General features: G+C 37.0%; 1 protein-coding gene across 1 annotated transcript; it reads left to right on the top strand.

Annotated features, from left to right (window-relative positions):
* Nucleotides 1–26: 26 nt before the first annotated feature.
* On the top strand, nucleotides 27–16,831 carry SLU7 (spliceosome associated SLU7). Its single transcript, XM_077780717.1, has 16 exons — nucleotides 27–126; nucleotides 2,275–2,460; nucleotides 4,763–4,916; nucleotides 5,260–5,340; nucleotides 5,635–5,799; nucleotides 6,687–6,755; nucleotides 11,077–11,124; nucleotides 11,310–11,441; nucleotides 11,704–11,801; nucleotides 11,978–12,045; nucleotides 12,180–12,319; nucleotides 13,171–13,332; nucleotides 15,147–15,251; nucleotides 15,408–15,479; nucleotides 15,801–15,917; nucleotides 16,521–16,831. Exons 2-16 carry the CDS (start codon nucleotides 2,291–2,293, stop codon nucleotides 16,698–16,700), a joined length of 1,761 nt encoding a protein of 586 aa, XP_077636843.1. The 5' UTR covers nucleotides 27–126; nucleotides 2,275–2,290; the 3' UTR covers nucleotides 16,701–16,831.
* The last annotated feature ends 1,119 nt before the right edge of the window (nucleotides 16,832–17,950 follow it).

The raw sequence follows: 17,950 nt of genomic DNA, 5'->3' as shown, positions 1-17,950 counted from the left end.
ATGCTGTCGCTCCTCCGGAAACTACCGAAGTGGCTGCTGGGAGAGGGCGGAACAACAGGAAGTAAACATTGACGGATTGCTTTCGTCTCTGTCGGAAGCCCTTGGCGTCCGCTGTGGCCGGACCTGGTGAGTAAATGTGGAAATTTGGGGATCAGGAAGAAGTGAAGCTGGAAAAGTCTGGAAAATAGGCCAATGGCTCCTAACTCTTATATATATCCTTACGGAAGTGATGAACGCCAAGTTGAGGAGGGAACGGGGATTGGAGACCGAGAAAGAAGCCGCGGTCCTAGGCCTCAGACACTGAACTTGTACCTAGCCAGACCAGGAGTGCGTCTTCAGTAGTTTTTAGAGTAATAATGATCGGATGTTGTTGGAGCTTCACTGTCCAGCTGTTAGCTACTTGTGGCTCTTGAGCTCTTGAAATATGGCTAGTCTGAATACCTTATAAAATGTGTCAGATTTTAAAGACTTATTTTATTCTCTTTTAGGTTAGAAGACACTTTTTTTTATGTTTTAATATGACTACTGGAATGCTTAAAATGATGTATGAGGCTAGTGCCTCATTGAAGGGTGTTAAGCTTGTGTAGTAGGACATGATATGATTAACTACGTATTTTGAAAAAATAACACTGCAGTGTGGAGAACTGACTGGAGAGAATGACAGAAGACCAATAAGGAGAAGTAATGACTTAACACTGAAACAGTAGCATTGAGAATAGAGAGAAGTAGATATACTTTAATGCTATTCAGAACGTGAAAATAACAATACTTAGTGATGAAATAGATGTGGAGATTAGCTGGAACACATATGTAAAGGGATAAGTGGTATTTTTCATTGAGAGAGGAAACAGTGAATGGAAATGAGATTTCATGGAGGAGATCATAAATTTCAATTAAGATTCGTTGAGTTTTGGGGTGCCTGGGTGGCTCAGGCAGTTAAGCATCCGACTTCGGCTCAGGTCATGATCTCCCTGTTGGTGGCTCCGAGTCCGCATCGGGCTCTGTGCTGGCAGTTCAGAGCGTGGAGCCTGTTTCAGATTCTGTATCTCCTTCTCCCTCTGCCCCTCACTTGCTCACACTCTGTCTCTCTGTCTCAAAAATAGGTAAACATTAAAAAAATTTTTTTAAACAAATTTGTTGAGTTTAGGTGTCACTAAGACCTCTAAGTGAAGATGCTATGAAGTAAGCAATTGGAATATATGTATATGAAGCTCAGATAAAAGATCTAAAGAGGAGAAGTAAGTTGGAGAGCCAGCAGTGATTATCGTGGCTATCAGAGCCTTAGAAATAGATGACCTAGTCTACCGATAGAGTCCAGAGTAATGAAAGAGACTCTAGAACTGAACCGTGTAGAATCCAAAATTAAATAACTAGGCAGAACTAGATAAATCTGCAAAGAAGACAGGAGCAGCAAGAGAGATTCAAGAAAAAGCAGGAGAATATAGTGTTAGGCCAAGGATAAGAATATTTTGAGAAGGGAAGGAACAGACCTGAAAAATGTATAGTGGACTTAGTACATTGATCATTGATAACTCAGTAGTAACTTTTTAGAGAGGTAGGGGATGGAAACTAAATTAGAGTGACTAAGAAGGGAAGTAGAAGCTAAGAAAATAGAGTCAGTGGCTATAGATAATTCTTAATGCATTTCATCTTTTTTTAAGTTAATTTTTTTCCTCTAACAGTTTATTTTTTATTTCTTTTTTTAAATGTTTGTTTATTTTTGAGAGAGAGAGACAGAGTGCAAGCAGGGGAGGGTCAGAGAGAGGGGGAGACACAGAATCTGAAGTAGGCTCCAGGCCCTGAGCTGTCCTCACAGAGTCCAATGTGGGGCTTGAACTCACGAACCATGAGATCATGACCTGAGCAGAAGTCAGACACTTAACCGACTGAGCCACCCAGGTGCCCCAAGGCATTTCATCTTTAAGGAAAACAGACAGGACATTGTTTAGTCATGTAGGGTTAATGTGCTAGAAAATTTTGAGACATAGAAGTAAAAAGAGAAACTCAGGAATGTTAATGAGAGAGTCTAATGAAGTTTTAAGTATATTTCTGTATGTTTCTCTGCATTTATAAATTAGAGTTGAGGGAGGAACTGCAAATATTATATAGAGACTTTGTGGAGGGGAAAGAGACCCTTCCCTTACAGGTACTATAAGAACTTATGAAATATAAGCCAGACTGTAGTATGTATTATTAGGATGTGCTTTTAATAGTTTTACTGATGAGCTCGTGAAGGCCTAGTTTATATTAATATGTGTTTCATTCTTTTCATAGAGGAGTCCAGATAACCATGTCAGCTGCAGCTGTAGATGCAGTTAATGCGGCCCCCCTCTCGGGGTCCAAAGAAATGAGCCTGGAGGAACCAAAGAAGATGACCAGAGAGGACTGGAGAAAGAAGAAGGAGTTAGAAGAACAGCGAAAACTGGGTAATGCTCCTGCAGAAGTTGATGAGGAAGGAAAGTAAGTTCTTTATTTTCCGCATCATCTGTTTATTCAGAATTCAGATTTATGGAGTGCTTGGGTGGCTCAGTCAGTTAAGCATCCAACTCCTGGTTTCCATTCAGGTCATGGTCTCGGTTTATGAGATCAAGCCCCACATCCAGCTCTACACTGAACACATAGAGCATGCTTGGGATTGTCTCTCTCCCTCTCCGTCTCTGCCTTTCCTCTGTGCACATGTGTACATGCTCACTCTCTCTCTCAAAGTAAATAAATAAACATTTTTTAAAAATTGAAATTTATGTCCACATAGTAATTAGTAATTTCTCATCCTTTGCTTTAACAGGAAGCTATCTTTACCGTTTACATCCTTTCTGTTTTTATTATTTTATCAAATTCATATATGTAAGGTTTAATAATAAAAAAAAATACTGAAGGACTTAAAATGAACAACAGTCATCCCTTTCAACCCCTCCCACTCCTCGTTCCAGCTGCAAAAGTGATTACTTAAAAATCTTTCTGTTTTGAGTTTTTCCAGTTGATACCTCCATCTCTCTAAATAATATACCTACATTGGGGCACCTGGGTGTCTCAGTCAGTTAAGGATCTGACTTTAGCTCAGGTCATGATCTCACGGGTTGTGAGTTCGAGCCCCGTATTGGGCTCTGTGCTGACAGCTCAGAGCCTGGAGCCTGCTTCACATTCTGTCTCTCTCTAACCCTGCTCCACTCCTGCTCTGTCTCTGTCTGTCTCTCAAAAATAATAAATAGGGGTGCCTGGGTGGCTCAGTCGGCAAAGCGTCTGACTTTGGCTCAGGTCATTATCTCATAGTCAGTGGGTTCGAGCCCCACATTGGGCTCTGTGCTGGCAGCCTAGAGCCTGGAGCCTGCTTCAGATTCTGTGTCTCCTTCTCTCTCTGCCCCTCCCCTGCTCGCTCTCTGGCTCTCAAAATAGACATTTAAAAAAAAATTTTTTTTTAAAGAAAAATAAATAAATGTTAAAAATTTTTAAAGAAGGTACATTTAAAAAAAATGTACCTACTTTATTGTTTTAATCAATGCTAGACATTATTAGCTAGCTTCTTACTTCTTTCATAAGATATATTTACTAACATACACCCCAGTCTTCCGTATCTATCTCCCCAACTCAGTTCTGTCACTATTTTTAGTTTCTATATAGGAAATTTTTTCACTCTAAAATAAATTATAAATTACTTTGCTTATTTTTAATTTATTTTTACTATATTATAGAGATAAGCATATTGTCTTCCCTCTCCCTCCCACTGCGTTATCTCTGATCTTAGAGTCTATAAAAGTTTACCTTTGTAATTGTAATATCAATTATTTTCATATTTTCTTCTTTTTTAATTTTTATTTATTATTGAGAGAGAGTGTGAGTGAGCATAAGTGGGAAGGGGCAGAGAGAGAAGAAGAGAACCCAGAGGAAGCTCCACGTTGTCAGCGCAGAGCCCTGTGCAAGGCTCGATCTCATGAACCATGCGTGAGATCATGACCTGAGCCAAAATCAAGAGTCGGACACTTAACTAACTGAGCCACCCAGGCACCCCTCAAATTTTATTCTTTAAAAAATGTATATATGGCACAAAAATAGACACATCGACCAGTGGAATGGAATAGAGAACTCAGAATTGGACTTACAAATGTATGGCCAGCTAATCTTTGACAAAGCAGGAAAGAGTATCCAATGGAAAAAAGACAGCCTCCTTAACAGATGGTGCTGGGAGAACTGGACAGCAACATGCAGAAGAATGAAACTAGATCACTGTCTCACACCATACACAAAAATAAACTCAAAATGGATAAAGGACCTGGATGTGAGACAGGAAACCATCAAAACCCTAGAGGAAGAAGCAGGAAATAACCTCCTTGACCTCAACTGCAGCAATTTCTTACTTGACACATCCCCAAAGGCAAGGGAATCAAGAGCAAAAATGACCTATTGGGACCTCATCAAGATTAAAAGCTTTTGCACGGCAAACAGTCCATAAAGCTAATAGGCAACTTATGGAATGGGAAAAGATAGTTGTAAATGACATATCAGATAAAGGGCTAGTATCCAAAATCTATAAAGAACTCACCAAACCCCACACCCGAAAAACAAATAATCTAGTGAAGAAATAGGCAAAAGACATGAACAGACACGTCTCCAAAGAGGACATCCAGANGGTGCATGGGGGAGAGGGGATGGGGGGTGATGGGCATGGAGGAGGGCGCTTGTTGGAATGAGCACTGGGTGTTATTGGAAACCCACTTGACAATAAACTAAGAAAAAAATATATACATATATTTTTTTTTAATTACAGAGACATCAATCCTCATATACCTCAGTATATTTCTTCAGTGCCATGGTATATTGATCCATCAAAAAGACCTACTTTAAAGCACCAGAGACCACAACCAGAGAAACAGAAACAATACAGCTCATCTGGAGAATGGTACAAGAGGGGTGTAAAAGAGGTATGTGGGCAACTTTTATGTATATCCTTGTGGAAATGGAGATTTTATTAAGAACTTAATGTAAGAACCTTGGATACTAAATTAAATTGAAACAGATTATACAATCTTTTACCTGGAATTAAAATTCACAATACATACTATTTTAGTCTGTGTTTTCTTTTATAAGTTTTAATATGTTGCTAAAGTATTTAAATTTTCTCATTTATAAAGTATAGAGACTCTAAGTTGTTTTTCTCTTAATAAGTAAATCACTTCATTAGATGATATAGTAGTGAGAGCCAAAATTATTTCTAATTTATTCAGATAATTAGAATATTTTGTTTTTCTTTATATCCATTTATAGAATTCCATAACTACTAAGTACCGCAAGGGAGCATGTGAAAATTGTGGGGCCATGACACACAAAAAGAAAGATTGCTTTGAGGTAAGCTCACCTTTGAGAATTTGAGAAATTTGTCAGAAAGTCTCTTTCATTTTTTGTCAGATAGCTAATTCTGTTTTTCTAAAATTACCTAAATTTTGGCATAAGTTAAATAAAAATTTAATTTGAGTGAAATTAGATTAGCCCCTTCAAAATTTACTGCTGGGAGAGTAACTGATAATTGAGCAGACCATAAGCACCCATGGTGTGTTTACACTTGCTTTGTAAAGATCATCTAAAATTTTCCTCTGGGCTATAGGAGCTGAGGGAAAGATTTTATTTTATTTTATTTCCCAGAGACCCAGGCGAGTTGGAGCAAAATTTACAGGTACTAATATAGCTCCAGATGAGCATGTCCAGCCCCAGCTGATGTTTGACTATGATGGGAAGAGGGACCGGTGGAATGGCTACAATCCAGAGGAACACATGAAAATCGTAGAAGAATACGCCAAAGTTGATCTGGTGAGCAAAGTTCCCTGCTTTCCCACACTGCTTAAAGAATGTACATTTTGCTGTTATCAATGATTTAGCAACTCTATTTTTCTAGTCTTCAAGCAATATAAAAATGGTGGCATTTTTATAATAGCAGTAGTAGACCTAATGGAATAGTGAAGATAAAGTGGGCTAGCCCTACTGGCAGCAGTGTCTTCTTATTTGATTCTTATATTGTTTTTAGCTTCCTGAGGTTGCAGAAGATATTTGAAGCACGAGAACAGATTAGTATCTAAAGCTTTTGGCTTTTTAAAGTTATAAACTCTTGTCCCTTCCACACACACTCCAGCCCCACTGCATCTTGCCCATGGACCTGTTTTTACAGTTGTCTCACATAGCATTTGAGAGAGGTGAGAGGGGAATAGGATAACTCATTTCAGAAAATTGAATTTTATTTTAATTCAACCTCAGTTTTTTTCTGTTATGATTTTACCTACTCATCCCCATTCCTTAAAGTCCATAGTCATACTGCCCTTTTTTTCTTTTAAGTAGAGTTTACATTTAAAAATTATGGGATATCGCATAATGTAAGTTTCATCTGTTCTCGAACAATGATATGGTAATCCTTGGTCTGCCTGGCAAGGGTCAGTCACCTGGAGTCAGGTGACAGCTGCCCCTTCTGGACAGAGCTTGTGCTCTGCAGTTTAGTCACTGTTGCTGTTTGGCTCAGTTTACATTAATGCCTGTTTCAAACAGAAGTTACAAACTCCTGATCTGGAGCTATAAGAAATCTCCTAGAGATGACCTTGTTTAGTGACCTTTCTGAACACAATAAATTTGTTGATTTTAAATCTAAAAAAACTAAATGTTCATTTGAATGTTGTAAAGTTAATTTCAAGTGTTTCCTTTTTTATTAGGCAAAACGAACACTGAAAGCCCAGAAACTCCAAGAAGAATTAGCCTCAGGGAAATTAGTGGAACAGGCTGTAAGTAATAAAAATGATCAATAAAAAAAAATTCAAACTCTTAGTAAACAAAAAATGAAAATTAAAACAAGAATTCATTTTATCTCTCCAATTAGTAAAGATTTTAGCAGGGTCGGGGTTGGGGGTGGGGGTGGGGCGCGCCTAAGTGGCTCAGTTAGTTAAGCATCCAGCTTCAGCTCTGGTCATGATCTCATGGTTCATGAGTTCAAGCCCTGCATCTGTCTATCTGCTGTCAGCATGGAGCCTGCTTCAGATCCTCTGGCTCCCCCTCTCTCTCCCCCTCCCCTGCTCTCTCTCTCTCTCTGTATCTTACAGAAACAAAATAAACATAACAAAACAAAACAAAACCAAGATTTTAGGGACAGAGAAGTGCTATTCAGAGGAAAGAGTAAAACTGGCACTCATACCATTCACGGGAATATACCTGGACACAATCATTTTGGAAAGAATGTTGCCATAAAATATTTATATACATTTTCTGGAATTAAATTAGAAGATGCTTTCATCCTAAAGAATTTTCTAGTAATCAGAAAAAAAATCATATATGCAAATATATTCATTGTAGCACTTTTTAAGATAGCACGACATTGAAATAGCTTAAACAGGAACAGGGAATTGGTAAAGTAGACTCTCTTGCATCTGCATGATAGAATGGGGCATGGCTCTTAAAGTTGCTTTTGTCAATACTTTGTAACTACAGTGGATACCACTTACATTTAAATAACACCTGAAAAAATACTGTAATATCACAAAGGAAAAAAGATCAGAATACTAATTCTCATTCAATGTAGAATTAGTAAATTTTTCTTTGTATTTTTACTAGTATTTTCTACATTTTCCATAATGACTATAATAATTTTATAGCTGAGTAAAAGAATTTTTATAGTAAAAAGATATAGCCAATTTTTTACTTATGACAACTTGATAGTTAATGTATATTGTGATTATTAAAAGTTTTCTTTTTAACAAATTTATGGCACACATAAATAATAAACTAAACATTTGGAATTTAAATTCCTAAAAGGGATTCTTGGCAAGTATGAATTAGAAACAGACCTAAGTAAGCACCAAGTGAACAGTCCTTGAGGCCACCTAGCAGGCAGGCTCACAGCCCGGGTTAACAGATAGATGCTAAAATCCAGCTCTGTCCTTGGCTAGCTAGGTGATTGTAGAAAAATTAATTTACTTTTCTGAGCTTCAGTTTGTCATCTCAAATTGAGATAACATGTACCCCTCAGGAGGTTTAGCATTCATATCACATAGTAAGAAAATACTTGGTAATTGGTAACTGTTGTTAACACCAACTCTGGAAAAAGGAAAACAGGCTGTTTCTCTTGTTCAATATATTTTCTGTTTATCATAAACATAGTAGAATTTATCTTCCCAGTAAGCATACTTAAATGTATACAGGGGACTGATGATTTTTGCCCACTTCAGTACTTGGATATTAATATTAACTACATATAGTAGAATCGTCTACTATAGAGATTGAACAGCATTCAAATAGATTTCTATACAGCATTATAAATTTTTTTTTGTTGAACTGGCAACTTGTAGGTAGGTACTCCAAGAAAAAAAAATTTTTTTTTAAAAACAGGGGCCCCTGGATGGCTTAGTCAGTTAAGCATCCAACTCTTGATTTTGGCTCAGGTCATGATCTCACAGATCATGGGATCAAGGCCTGTGTCAGGACTTGGTATTCTTTCTTCCTCTCTCTCTGTCCCTCCCCTGCTCACGTGCACTCTCTCTCTCTCTAAATAAACTTTAAGAATATATTTAAAAAAAAAAAAAAAAGGGCGCCTAGGTGCTCAGTTGGTTGAGTGTCTGACTCTTGATTTTCAGCTTAGGTCACAATCCCAGGGTTGTGGGATTGAGCCCCACACTGGGCTCTGCACTCCAAACTGAGTATTGGAGCCTGCTTAAGATTCTCTCTCTCTCTTTCTCTAAAATAAAAAATAAAAATAAATGAAAAAAATTAAAAAGAACACATATATCTGGGGAGCCTGGCTGCCTTAGCCATTAGAGCTTGCAACTCTTGATCTCAGGCTTGTGAGTTCAAATCCCACATTGGGTGTAGAAATTACTTAAAAAATGAAATCTTTATTTAAAAAATGTCTGATTCTGAAAATAACACATATGCATTGAAAAAGATTTGGAAAAATTATAAGGAAAAAAATCAGTATCTCCTATGTTAACTATAAACATTTGAAGTAGACCTTTCTAGGTCCCATTCCACCTCCCCCTGGTACATCTCTACACATGTATAATGATAATACAACTTGTTTTTTATGTGGATTTCATCTTTACATACTTATCACTTCTTTCAGTTAAACAATAGGAGCAAACATGAGGTCATGTTTTCTGTGTAATTAAACAAATACAGACCTATTTATTTTTATATAAATTCACATGGTTCAAAACTCCAAGCAATTTAAGAAGATAGGCAGTAAAAAGTCTCCCATCCTTGCCTGCATCTACTCTATCTCAAAACCTCAACCCTCCCCCTAATCTGTTTTATTTTTCTTGTGTATCCTTTCAAAGTTTCTTACATAAATACAAAGAAAAACAAATATATAATGTTATTCCCATCTCTTTCTCCCTTTTTTTTTAAATTTATTTTTAATGTTTTTATTTATTTCTAGGAGAGAGAGAGACAGCATGAGCAGGGGAGGGTCAGAGAGAGAGGGAGACACAGACTCTGAAATAGGCTCCAGGCTCTGAGCTGGCAGTCAGCACAGAGCCCGACGCGGGGCTCGAACCCACGAACTGCGAGATCATGACCTAAGCGAAAGTCGGACGCTTAACTGACTAGGCCACCCAGGCGCCCCTCTTTCTCCCTTTTTAACAGCAAAAAAAAGGGAAGGGGCAGTAAATTATATGGTTTTATCCTGCACATTGAATAGAATCATGTATTTTTTTTTGAGAGCGCAAGCATGAGCAGGGGAAGGGCAGAGAAAGAGGGAAAGAGAATCCTAAGCAGGCTCCATGCCCAGTGTGGAGCCAGACATGGGGCTCAATCTTAACAACCATGAGATCATGACCCCAGCTGAAACCAAGAGTTGGACGCCTGACTGAGTCACCCAGGTGTCCCAGATAGAATCACATTTAATGAATGTTTAGTGTTCATTGAGTGCAGCAATGTATATACCCAGTTGTCAATTACTAATTTGATTTTTACCCAACTCTTTGATAACTATATACAACACTGTAAGTCACATTCTTGTACATATCTCTTTATTTAATTGAGGTATTATTCCCTTAAAGTAAATTCTTTAATGTATAGTTGTTGACACAGTGAGTACTTTTATTTAAAATTTTGATGTCATATCACTCAGAGGCCATTCAGGAAAGCTGTACAAATTTATGCTCTCACCAATATATTCTATGTGTATCTATCTCTGTCTATCATTCTATTTATATAGGGAGAATGGATAGACTGATTGATTCACACACATATATTTCCATATTCCCCCACTAATACAATAAGGTACCTTTTTAACCTTTGAAGCTTTTTAAAGGGACAGAATAAAATACTGACTGCTTTGGTATAGACATTTTGTGAAATTAGAGAAAATCATGACCAATTACTAATGAAGAAAGAGTATCTTTGTGCCAAGGATCTTAGACTCTCCTTAAATTACAATATGGTGTCATCTGAGTAGATTCCTTCATTACCTAAATTTTACAAAAGCTGTTTTGGCTCTAAAGATCCTTATTACATGATCCTGTAACATTTTCTTTTTGGACTTGATAGAAAACTAGTAAGGTTTAGCAAAAATGGTATGTCTAAAGGTTAACATATAAGAAATGAATATATATTGATTACATTGATCATCTTGATGTTCTTCTTACCTTGTTTGATTATAATCCTGTATCATTGAAAATTCTCTAGAAATTTACTGGCTTTGTAGACTCTATGATAAAATTTCATAATGACATACTTGTATTCAGAACTTAATGTTCATTACAATGAGAAAATATGAGGATTTGTTCAGTTAGATTTAAATTATATTATTTTACCTATGTATTTAACGTGTGAATCAATAGGTGCACCTGGGTGGCTCAGTCAGTTGAGCATGCAACTTTGGCTCAGGTCTCATACTTCATGAGTTCAAGCCCTGCTCTGTGCTAACAGCTTGGAGTTTGGAGCCTGCTTTGGATGCTGTGTCTCCCTCTGTACCCCTTCCCTGCTCATGCTTGCTTGTTCTCTCTCTATCTGTCTCAAAACTAAATAAATATTTTTAAAAAATAATAATAAAGTGTGAATCAGTAGATTCAGTGGAATAAAGTTACAAATTCTTTTTCTTCTTGCTTGATGCAGAATTCTCCAAAACACCAGTGGGGAGAAGAGGAACCAAATTCTCAAACGGTAATAAATATTTGCCTTATCTGGACATACACTAAATTTTTCAATTTCTGATGGCTAATAACAATAACTAATAATAATAGTTTTAAGGAATATAAGTGAATAAGAGTTTGATTAAAGGAAAGCAAGAACTAGATGCTGCTCTTTTTTTCTTGTAATTTGTTTTTCCCTCTTTCCTCTTCCTTCAGGAAAAAGATCATAATAGTGAAGATGAGGATGAAGATAAATATGCAGATGATATTGACATGCCTGGACAGAACTTTGACTCTAAGAGGCGAATTACTGTCCGGAATCTCAGGATTCGAGAAGATATTGCAAAAGTAAGCCTTGCCAACTTAACATTCACATTGAAGAAAAATCTGTCTGCCCACTCCAAATTTTGTCTACTCATCTGGGATCTGGACAGTACATGGGTGATATAGTTAGTCATTCCAAGATTAGGTATCATTCTGTTTTTTCTCTTTTGTTCTCCGGAAACGCATACACACAACTGATCATGATTGACTCCTCTGCCTAGTCTGTTGAAATCTTTTTTAACAGAAGTAAACATTAATGCAGTCTTTAACCATATTTCCCTTCTAGTATTTGCGGAATTTAGATCCAAATTCTGCTTACTACGATCCCAAAACTAGAGCGATGAGAGAGAATCCCTATGCCAATGCAGGAAAGAATCCAGATGAGTAAGTGTCAAGTTAAATGTATAGACTTCAAGACAGGGCGGAGGTTGGGGGAGAGTTTTTAATCATAAAACTGTATCTGGGTTAAAATGAACATCATCTATGGTTGGGTCAGAAGAGAATGAACTTTCCTTAAAGAAATTTCTGAAACAATTTGCTTTTTAAATTTGTATTTACAGAGTGAGCTATGCAGGGGATAACTTCGTTAGGTACACAGGAGACACCATTTCAATGGCTCAGACACAGTGTAAGTATTTGCTCTAAGTCAAGGTATTTTATATAAGCTCAAAAGAAATTTGAGAGCATTTTTAAACATTTGTTTTCAAGAAGCATGCAATAAGTGGAGCTGACAAGACATTAAGATGTGTTTGATGTTTGTAGTGTTTGCTTGGGAAGCCTATGACAAGGGATCTGAAGTGCATCTGCAGGCCGATCCTACAAAACTAGAGCTGTTGTACAAGTCCTTCAAAGTCAAAAAAGAAGACTTTAAAGAACAGCAGAAAGAAAGCATCCTGGAAAAGGTACTTTTGACCAAAATGCTTAAAGAATGTTCATTAAAGAGAAATGACTAGTTACTAATCATTCAGTTTACATTTGGAATATAATTTGCTAGGAACAGTCCTACCCTCACATTGACTAAATCACGTGCATATATTATCAGTAGAGCTGTATCAGGAAGCTTAAGCAGAAAAAAAAAACCTCTAGAAAAACACTACAGTTTAAAATAAACATTTGTTGTTTTTGACAGTTTTGTATGTCAGCTGAGTCTCCTGGTTTCGGCCTGCCCATCTGAAGCTGGATGATCTAGAATGGCTTCATTCTAGTCTCTAGCAGTTAGCAGCCTAATTATCCTAAGAGCCCTCATCTGGAACAGCTCATGTCTGCCCCGGGTGGGCTGTCATCCTTTGGTAGGCGAGTCCAGCTTCATATGACTTTCTTGGGGTACCAGAGGCTAGCAACAAAAGTATGCCCCACTGCACAAGTGCTTTCCAGGCCTTTGCTTGCATCACATTTGTCAGTTTCCCAAAGGCCTGAACAAATAACATGGCCAGGCCCAGATTCAAAGGATGGAGAAACAACAGACTATCTCTTGAGGAGAAGAATAGCAAAGTCATGTGGCAAATGGGCATGTAGACATGATTAAGAGGAATTGATGGCCATCTGGTAATCTGCCACACTCAACACGTAAATAGTGATTTTATTTGCCTATAAAAATTATGTGGCTTTTTCTTTTTCACTGTATTTTATATAACAGAGTCCATGAAGAATATTCCTTTAACGTTTCTGACTGGAAATAAACTCATCAATAGAAATTTGAATGCAAACCTTTGCTATAAAATGTATTTAATAATAATGTTCTATGTTCTTTTAGTATGGTGGCCAAGAACACTTGGATGCCCCTCCAGCTGAATTGCTTTTAGCTCAGACTGAAGACTATGTGGAGTACTCAAGACACGGAACAGTCATCAAAGGACAGGAGAGGGCTGTTGCCTGCTCTAAGTATGAGGAGGATGTGAAGATCCACAATCACACAGTATGTGTTAAACTAGAACCATTTGGTGTCCTTGTTAGCATTTTTCTGAGTTATATTTTCTTATTACAGCTTCATTAGCAAATCATTGTTGTGCTTGTTTTTTTCTTACATTTTCATTTTATTTTATGAAATTTTTCCATAAGTACAAAAAATGTAAAAGAATACTATTATGTTCACCCACATATCCACCACCTAAGAGTCGGAAATTTGTTGCATGTTGCCATATAGACTTTGTCTGGGCAGAGGGAGGGGTGTACGTATGCTGATATTGTATGTATACATACACATATAAATATATTTGTACTTTTCATACTAAAACACTTGAAAATTACAGATATTATGATATTTCACCCATAGGCACTATATCATGTATCTCCTAAAATTAAGGATATTCTTCTACATTATCACACTTCAGAAAATTAACATGGACTCCTTAATATTATCTAATCTATAATTCTTAATCACATCACCAAATATATACCAAAATATCTTTAATGTTTTATTTTTTTTATTTTTTATTTTTTATTTATTTCTAGGAGAGAGAGAGAGAGACAGCGTGAGCAGGGGAGGGTCAGAGAGAGAGGGAGTCACAGACTGAAACAGGCTCCAGGCTCTGAGCTGGCAGTCAGCACAGAGCCCGACGCGGGGCTTGAACCCATGAACCGCGAGATCATGACCTAAGCGAAAGTCGGATGCTTAACCGACTAAGCCACCCAGGCGCCCCTATACCAAAATATCTTTAAATAGGTGGTTTGTTTTTGTTTTTGTTTTGAGTCGTAATCCAATCAAAGTTTATTTTGGTTGTTACGTCTTTTTTTTTCTCTATCTCCCTCTGTCGTAACTCCCCTTTTTCAGGACAGTGACTCTTAAAACAGATCAGACCAGTTATTTTGTAAACTGTCTCACATTGTTTTGACTGGTTCCTAGTGATACCATACAAGTTATTCCTCTATCCTCTGTATTTCATATAAACAAATTCAGATCTAAAGGCTTGATTAAAGCTTAATTTTTGTTTAATTTTTTTATGTTTATTTATTATTGAGAGAGAAACAGAGCATGAGTGAGGAAGGGGCAGAGAGAGAGAGACACACACACACAAAATTGAAAGCAGGCTCCAGGCTCTGAGCTATCAGCACAGAGCCTGATGCAGGGCTCAAACTCACATGCCATGAGATAATGACCTGAGCTGAAGTCAGACACTCCAGCTTAACCAACTGAGCCACCCAGGCACCCTAAAGTTAAATATTTTGACAAAAACCTAAGTGATACAGTGGAATTCATACTGCATCACATCATAAAACATGTTCCTTGCTATACCTTTGAAGTACCCAAACTACAGTTGTCTCTCTAAGTTGGGTCTAAGTTTAGAACTCCTATAGGAGCCAGTCCACTAAATTATATATGAGTGAAGTGAGTCAGGCAAATTTTACAAACTAGAGAACACAAACCCTGTCTAAAAGGGGCATCCGCTGGTCAGCAACAGCCAGTTCTTGCCAAGTAGGAATGTGGGCCCAGAATTTCCTAGTCCTTCTTAATTTTTAAAGAGAAGTCAGATATCCTCTTTCTTTCTTTCTTTTTTTTTTTTTTTTTATAGTTTTGGGAATAGAATGTAAGACCATTATAATGTAATGCCTGCTTCTCACACTTGAGAGCAGGCTACCCTCTCCTTATTAGCTAGCCCTGGAATCCCTCCCAAATTTTTCTCCCAAATTAACCTTTTAAAGGACTGTATTATTTTATACTTATATCAACAGTATATGAGAGTCCTTAGTTTCAAGTTCCTTTTTAAGTAACAGCGCTCTCTCTGCATGCAGCATATCTGGGGATCTTACTGGAAAGAAGGCCGATGGGGATACAAATGCTGTCACTCTTTTTTCAAGTATTCCTATTGCACTGGAGAAGCTGGGAAAGAGATTGCTGTAAGTAATTGTCCTCTAGTTCTTGTAAGTGTAAAACAACCAAAGCTCTTAAGTCAGAACCTATGTGAAACATATTTCTCATGTTTCAAATTTTAACTTTTTCTTCAATGATGGGTAACTATGATACTCAAGTCAAATGGCTATATTTTCTCACAGAATTCAGAGGAATGTATTATAAATGATATAACTGGAGAAGAATCTGTGAAAAAACCTCAGACCCTCATGGAGGTAAGTCTATAATCGTTTGTCCTGAATTTTTTTCTCAGTGTTTACTTTTGAGAGAATGCGCATGCACAAGGGAGAGGGCCAGAGAGAGGGGAACAGAGGATCCCAAGCGGGCTTCCTGATGACAGCAGAGAGCCCAATGCGGGGCTCGAATTCACAAATCATGAGATCATGATCTGACCTGAAGTCAGACACTTAACTGATCGAGCCACCCAGCACTCCATGTGTCCAAAAATTTTAAGTGCTGGAGGGCAGACTTTAAAATTTGCACTAGAACTTAATGTTTTTGCATTAATAACCCTATATTTCAATCGTCCCTATCAGATACATCAAGAAAAACTAAAAGAAGATAAGAAGAAGAAAAAGAAGAAGAAAAAGAAGCATCGAAAGAGCAGTTCAGATAGTGATGATGAAGAAAAGAAACATGAAAAATTGAAAAAGGTACTTTGTGAAGTCAGAGTGATGACAATATTCTTTATTTGTAGTGAACTTAAGAAATTATCTAGTCCTATATCCAAGCTCATTTTAAAAATGAAGAAGTGAGCCCCAGGTCTGGGTGATTTGCTCAGGTCACCTTGTATAAGGCCTAGAATACAAATGGAGATTTTTTTGTCTTAGTATTGCCTGCTTCTTGGAATGTTTGATAAATATCACTAATGTGCAGAAGAAACGTGCTTTGTAAAGCTGTTATTTTAGAGTTCTTGACATACATCCAGAAAGAATTGCCGTCTAGCTCTAAACTTTGTAAGTGTCATCAAGTCCTTGGGAAAAGTTAGAATTGTAGTTTCCATCAGAAGTATCAGTTGTGGACTTATGTTAATAAAATGAATCTCACTGAATCTTTGTTATTAAGTAAAAATTTTTTACATTGAAAATGTGATAGAATGTCAGCCAAATAGTGATTAGTTGTAGCTTGACAATAGACGGGCTGACTCTCAAGCTCTTTCATATAAGCTAGGTTTTTGATACAGCGGTTTACATTCAGTGGGGTCTTTTGGTACTCTGCTACTGTTGGTGGTACTCATGTTTTTTCTTTCACTGTAGGCACTGAATGCAGAGGAAGCCCGCCTTCTTCACGTCAAGGAGATCATGCAGATTGATGAGAGGAAGCGGCCTTACAATAGCATATATGAAACTCGGGAACCCACTGAAGAGGAAATGGAAGCCTATAGAATGAAACGTCAGAGGCCAGATGACCCCATGGCCTCTTTCCTTGGACAGTAGTAACTAGTTATGGACAGTCACCCAAGATAGACACATAGATACATTCTTTTGTATCTGTATTTGTATTTGTAGGTAGAAAACCCCTTGACTGCTCTTTTTGCTGCCTGACTTTAATAAAGCTTCCAGAAGTCTCTTAGTAAATTCATTTCTTTGCACACCGAAGAAACAAAGAAGAAAAACAAAGAGAAATTACATTAAGTGAATATTAAGATTTTATTTCCAATTTTATATTAGGTGTTGTGGAAAGAGGCTTTGACTCTCTACCTAACAAGAATGTCTTCTACTCAACATTTATTAAGGCTTAAACTTTATTTCCACAATTCATATGGCCCTTTATCTAGTTAGCATGCATGTTGAAGACAGATTACTTACTTTCTCAAAATCAGGGTTTCATTTTTTTCAAATTATTAGTATAACTCTAATTGTACTTATTTGAGAATCATTTGTTTTTGCCCTCTAAGGTTTCCCTGGTCTGAAACTAAAAAATTATTCTCTCTTGGGCTTTGGGTTACTGAAAGGAAACCTGTAGAACATTTGAATAACTTTATCCCCCATGTCAGTCTGTATAGTAATAATTCTGTTTTCTACTTGGTTATAAAATTTTAACTTTTAAAATATTTCCTTGTACCTTACACCCAGAATAACAAAAATAATATTTTGTCATCTTTGAGCCAATGTTGGAATGGTCTTTTACCATTCTGGACATGAGCCTTTAGACACAGAAATGCTTTCCTCTATCACAGAATATACGGTTTGTGATACTGTTTTAATTGTGATTGCCTTTATGTAAGAATCATGAATATTAAATTTTAAAAGATTGTAGAATATCCATTATACCTAATCGCTACAGCAAGCAGGTGTCTGTAAAATTTGCAAAAAGCAAAACCTAAAGTTGAAGTTTTCTTCAAAGAAAAGGATAGCTTGTAGGGCTATTAATAACTGAGACCACCATGATCCTCAGGCCTCTTCAAAGAACATTGTGAAGATAGTACTGACAGTGAGAGTGGGGTCAATGAAAATAGCTTGTTTCAAACCTCTGACATGAGTACATTGGCTTTTTAACAGCTCACCAAAACTGATTAGGATATGGCTTTAAGTTACCATCTCAGAAATTGTGCTGGTAAGAGTAATAAATTGTCAAGTAGTCTGAATATAGTATGTAGATTCAGACTAGTATGAAATTAAAACAGCAATGCAAATAGAGCTAATTCTTACCTATTTCAAGAAAGTCAATGACTTGTGTGTTCATA

Source organism: Crocuta crocuta, unplaced genomic scaffold, assembly GCF_008692635.1.
Source record: "Crocuta crocuta isolate KB4526 unplaced genomic scaffold, BGI_CrCroc_1.0 scaffold343, whole genome shotgun sequence".
In the NCBI taxonomy this organism is placed as follows: Eukaryota; Metazoa; Chordata; class Mammalia; order Carnivora; family Hyaenidae; genus Crocuta; species Crocuta crocuta.
This window is presented reverse-complemented; position numbering and strand designations above follow the sequence as displayed.